This window comes from Myotis davidii, unplaced genomic scaffold, assembly GCF_000327345.1.
Source record: "Myotis davidii unplaced genomic scaffold, ASM32734v1 scaffold290, whole genome shotgun sequence".
NCBI classification, from domain to species: domain Eukaryota; kingdom Metazoa; phylum Chordata; class Mammalia; order Chiroptera; family Vespertilionidae; genus Myotis; species Myotis davidii.
In genome coordinates, this window is record NW_006285049.1 from 1434047 (window position 1) to 1437978 (window position 3932).

At 55.0% G+C, this 3932-nt stretch overlaps 1 protein-coding gene across 3 annotated transcripts in view; it reads right to left on the minus strand.

Annotated features, from left to right (window-relative positions):
* The window catches only part of CACNB3 (calcium voltage-gated channel auxiliary subunit beta 3), a 12559-nt gene that overhangs the window by 5621 nt on the left and 3006 nt on the right, over nucleotides 1–3932 (minus strand). For 2 of the 3 annotated variants that reach the window (XM_006755480.2, XM_006755477.2), the window contains exon 1: nucleotides 3837–3926. The exons of the other annotated variant lie outside the window; for it this stretch is intronic. In XM_006755480.2, the coding sequence (XP_006755543.1) occupies nucleotides 3837–3881 (45 nt within the window). In that variant the 5' untranslated portion in view covers nucleotides 3882–3926. Of the gene's footprint in view, nucleotides 1–3836; nucleotides 3927–3932 lie in introns of those variants that run through there. 3 annotated transcript variants of the gene reach the window in all.

Consider the following 3932-nt stretch of genomic DNA (forward strand, 5'->3'; position numbering starts at 1 on the left):
AGCCTATTAATACTGCAGCTTTGAATAGAGCCTTCACTTCCCTCCTTCCTTCCTTTCCTCCCCTCCACCACGTCCTCCTCCAAGGCAGAGGGAAGGAAGATGTCTTGAAGATGATATATTGAAGATAATTCTGAATCCAGGCGACCCAGCCCTCTTGTTCACATCAGCCTGCAAAGCCACCTAGACATTACCGCTTTAAAATGACTAGCAGATGAACAGCCAGTTGGGAACAGTCAGGAGATGCTGGTTGGTACGGCACTGTTCCTGAGTGTCAGGATACAGCCGTCCACCCCTTAGATCTCATCTCCCCAGTCCCTATCCTTCCAGGGTGAAGAGGACACAGAGCTGCCAACTCCTGGGAGTTTCTTCCTCTCTACTCTCCCTACCCCCACTTTTCTCTCACACATGCTGGGGCAATTGGCCAGGTGTGCGCAGCAAACAAAACACAGACTGGCCCAGCCGGTGTGGCTCAGGGGTTTAGCATCGACCTATGAACCAGGAGGTCAAGGTCTGGGCACATGCTGGGTTGTGGGCTCAATCCCCAGTGTGGGGCATGCAGGAGGCAGCTGATCAGTGATTCTCTCATCGATGTTTCTCTCTCTCTCTTCCTTCCTCTCTGAAATCAATAATAAAAAAAAAGGACACAGACTAAAGGCAACACAAAGCTATCTCCATGAGCCTGTGAGGCTGAGCCATGCCCACCACCTGGCTGATAGCTCCCAGCTCCACCCCCCAGGGGATATCAGCCAGGGGGAAGGCCATATTGGTGCCGGCCAACCCAGGGGAGGAGCAGGACCCTGGGGATGTAGGGAGGGGTCACTGGTAACCTGAGCCAGGAGAGTCTGAGTCTTATCCACACTAAGAGTCTTTGGGCAATGAGGATGCATTCGGAGGACTGCAGAGCTCACCTTCAAGGCCGTGAGGAAGATGCACAAATGAGCAAGAGAAACTGGGCCTTAGGACAGGAGGACAGAGGTCAGGATGTCTGGGTTTACCCTCAGTTTAGGGTAAACGGAATCTTTCGTTTTCTGCCCCAGTTTCCCCTCTTTAAGATCAGAGACCTGCAGTGGTACTTCCATCAATTCTGAGGTGCAGGTGGCAGAGATAAGGTAGGAGCCTAGATAAGGAGTCCACGTGGGAATGTGTGTGTGAGTACGGAAGGGGGGTTAGGATATTCTCGGACTGGGGAACATTCCTTCAAGCCCACAGTGCATGACTCCCTACAGAAGGCAGCAGAGGCCAGACTCTCAGTGGGGAAGACACACTGCTGTCCGCCATGACCTCTGCTCCAGGCCCTCCACGGGCAAGAGGGCCGGTCTGCTTGCGGTCAGCCCAGGCCCTAGGGCCTACGCTAAGTCAATGTTGTGGTAGACAACATGCAGATAGCACAGTGGGGGAAAGTCCCTCATTTTACAGAGGAGTAGAGTCTGCCTGCTGTTGCCCATCTCTCTTGAGAGCAAAATAAGGCTGGCCTGGCAGTTGGATAAAGAAGGGCTGAGCCCCAGGAAGAACCTTTACATGGTCCGTAGAGAGGGGGACCTCCTTCCAGGGTCTTAGATACAGAATGTACCTCAGAGGGAGTCGGCTGCGTGCAGGGAATAGGACCCAACGGGCTGGGAGGCAGGAGGCAAGGCAGGATGACCACGCACTTTGATAAGCACCTTTCAGATGCCTCCTAGATGCCCAGACCTGTGCTGAGAGGAGTCTAACCTTTAGTCTCCGCTCTCTAGTTTCTCAGCCTAATTTAATCATCAGGATATCCCTGCCTGGACCATCTGGATGACCTGGCCTCTTGCCCTAGGATGGGAATGACAGGATCTCTCCCTAAATGTTTAATGAATTGGGCTCAGAATGAAACCCCCTCTCCTTATTCCCAAGTCCTCAGAACTCACCTCTCTCTCATGCTCTGGTCTCATGTAGGGAAGCCAGGATGCCTTTGCTAAGCCTTATCTGGGGTCTTGCCTCCCTTACCCCATTATGCCAAAACAGCCAGAGGCTCAGTACTTCAGAGCTGCCAGAGGCTCATTACTTTGGCACAGTGCCCTAGTGGTGCCCCCCTTGCCTCGTGAGTGTGTGGGCAGGCTGCAGCTCCACTCTTGCCTGGCACGGGGGAAGGAGAGGAGGGAGATGAGCCGGTGGATTTATTTAGAGCCTGATCTCCCTCCTACTGCTTTAGAGGGGGCCCCAGAGAGAGCAAGGAGCCAGGCAAGAGAAAGGAAAGTGGAGGAGGGTGATCCAGGGACCAGAGAGGGGTGGGGCAAGTGCTGGGTTAGCAGGCTGCTCCCAACACCATCCACATGTCAGTCTTTACCTTGCAGCAGCTCTTGCTTTCTCACCAGGGATGGGAAGAACCTTCTAGGGCAGTGGTTCTCAACCTTCTGGCCCTTTAAATACAGTTCCTCATGTTGTGACCCAACCATAAAATTATTTCCGTTGCTACTTCATAACTGTAATGTTGCTACTGTTATGAATCGTAATGTAAATATCTGATATGCAGGATGGTCTTAGGCCACCCCTGTGAAAGGGTCCTTCGACCGCCAAAGGGGTCGCAACGCACAGGTTGAGAACCGCTGTTCTAGGGCCTTCCAGCCCTACAGGGAGGTTTCTTCTTAAGCTCACCTTGCCCCCCTGGGCCATGCCAACTGTCTCTTCAACCATCGTAAATAGGTGTCCACCAGAGCCTTGAAAATCATCTGTTCTTGCTGCCATGTAATTAGCCCTAGAGGCCCAGCGGGGAATTTGGCCCAGCAGGAGCCCAGCCCCAGAAAAGGACTGATAGCTGCCCACTGTGAGCCCTAACACTCATCTATCCTGGGCTTGGCAGCAAGTGATGAAAGAAGACTCCACACTCCACTTTCAACCCTGGAGTGCTCTACCTTTCACACCTCTAGGGCCCCTTCCCACCATGTAGTGGTCCTCTCCTTGCGTGATGTTTGAGAGAAGGGACTGCGAAGCTAACTGCTCCCCGTCCTTGCCCCCTCTTTTCAGGCACTCTTCCTTCTGAGCTCCGGGAATCACTGCCTAATGAGCTGATTTGTCTCAGTGGGTCAGGAGATAAAAGCAAAGAGGAGAATTAAATATTTATCGGTCGCCTGGTTCTCTGAGCAAAGAGCCTCCTCTCCATCCCCAGGCCCTCAGCTCCTCTGGCTTCACCTCCAACCCCCATGCTGAGAGCAGGAGCTCAGGATGCCCGGAGCTCTGAGGACGCCTGGGCAGGAGGCATGGGCGGGAGGGGGTCGGGCAGCCAGCCCACCCATGTGCTGGGTGCCCAGTTCCCAGCCTGGAAGAGAAGCCGGGCTGGAGGGAGGGTGAGGAGATAAGGAAGCTCAGGCTGCACAGGGGTCATGGAGATCTTCAAGTTTTGTGATCTTCCCGTCCGAAGAGGCTGGTGCCTGACCCTCTGGTGTTCTCCCAGGCTCCCTGAATTTGTCCTTTACATGAGGCACAGGTCTGGACTGTCCCCCTGGGAACCGAGAGACCCACTTCTCCCGCAGCGGTTGTGTCAGACCCCACACATCCTCCTTTGGGAGCTCCTGACATGGTGTGTGCCACGTCTAAAGCCCCTTTCCCCTCTACCTTTCTCCCTGAGCTTTGGAAACACCTGCTCGAGTCTTTCCCCCACACTACCCCCGCCCTGCACACAACAGCTGTCTCTTGGCCTGGGACTGGGGAGCCCCTGACATGAAAATCCATCTTCCCACTTCTCTGGAGCGCCCCCCTACATTCCCTGCCCCGCTCCCGGGACGTCTTTTCAAAGTACTGAACTGGGAGAAGGGTCCAAGGGAGAGGAGGTGTCACCCAACTTCCCCGCCCCCACCCTCGCCGTGGGCACTCACCGCCTCCGAGTCCTCAAACCCGGGCACGTAGGAGTCGTCATACATGGGGGAGTCCGGGTGGGGGAAGCGAGCGGCGCCGGGGGCGGAGGCAGCCCC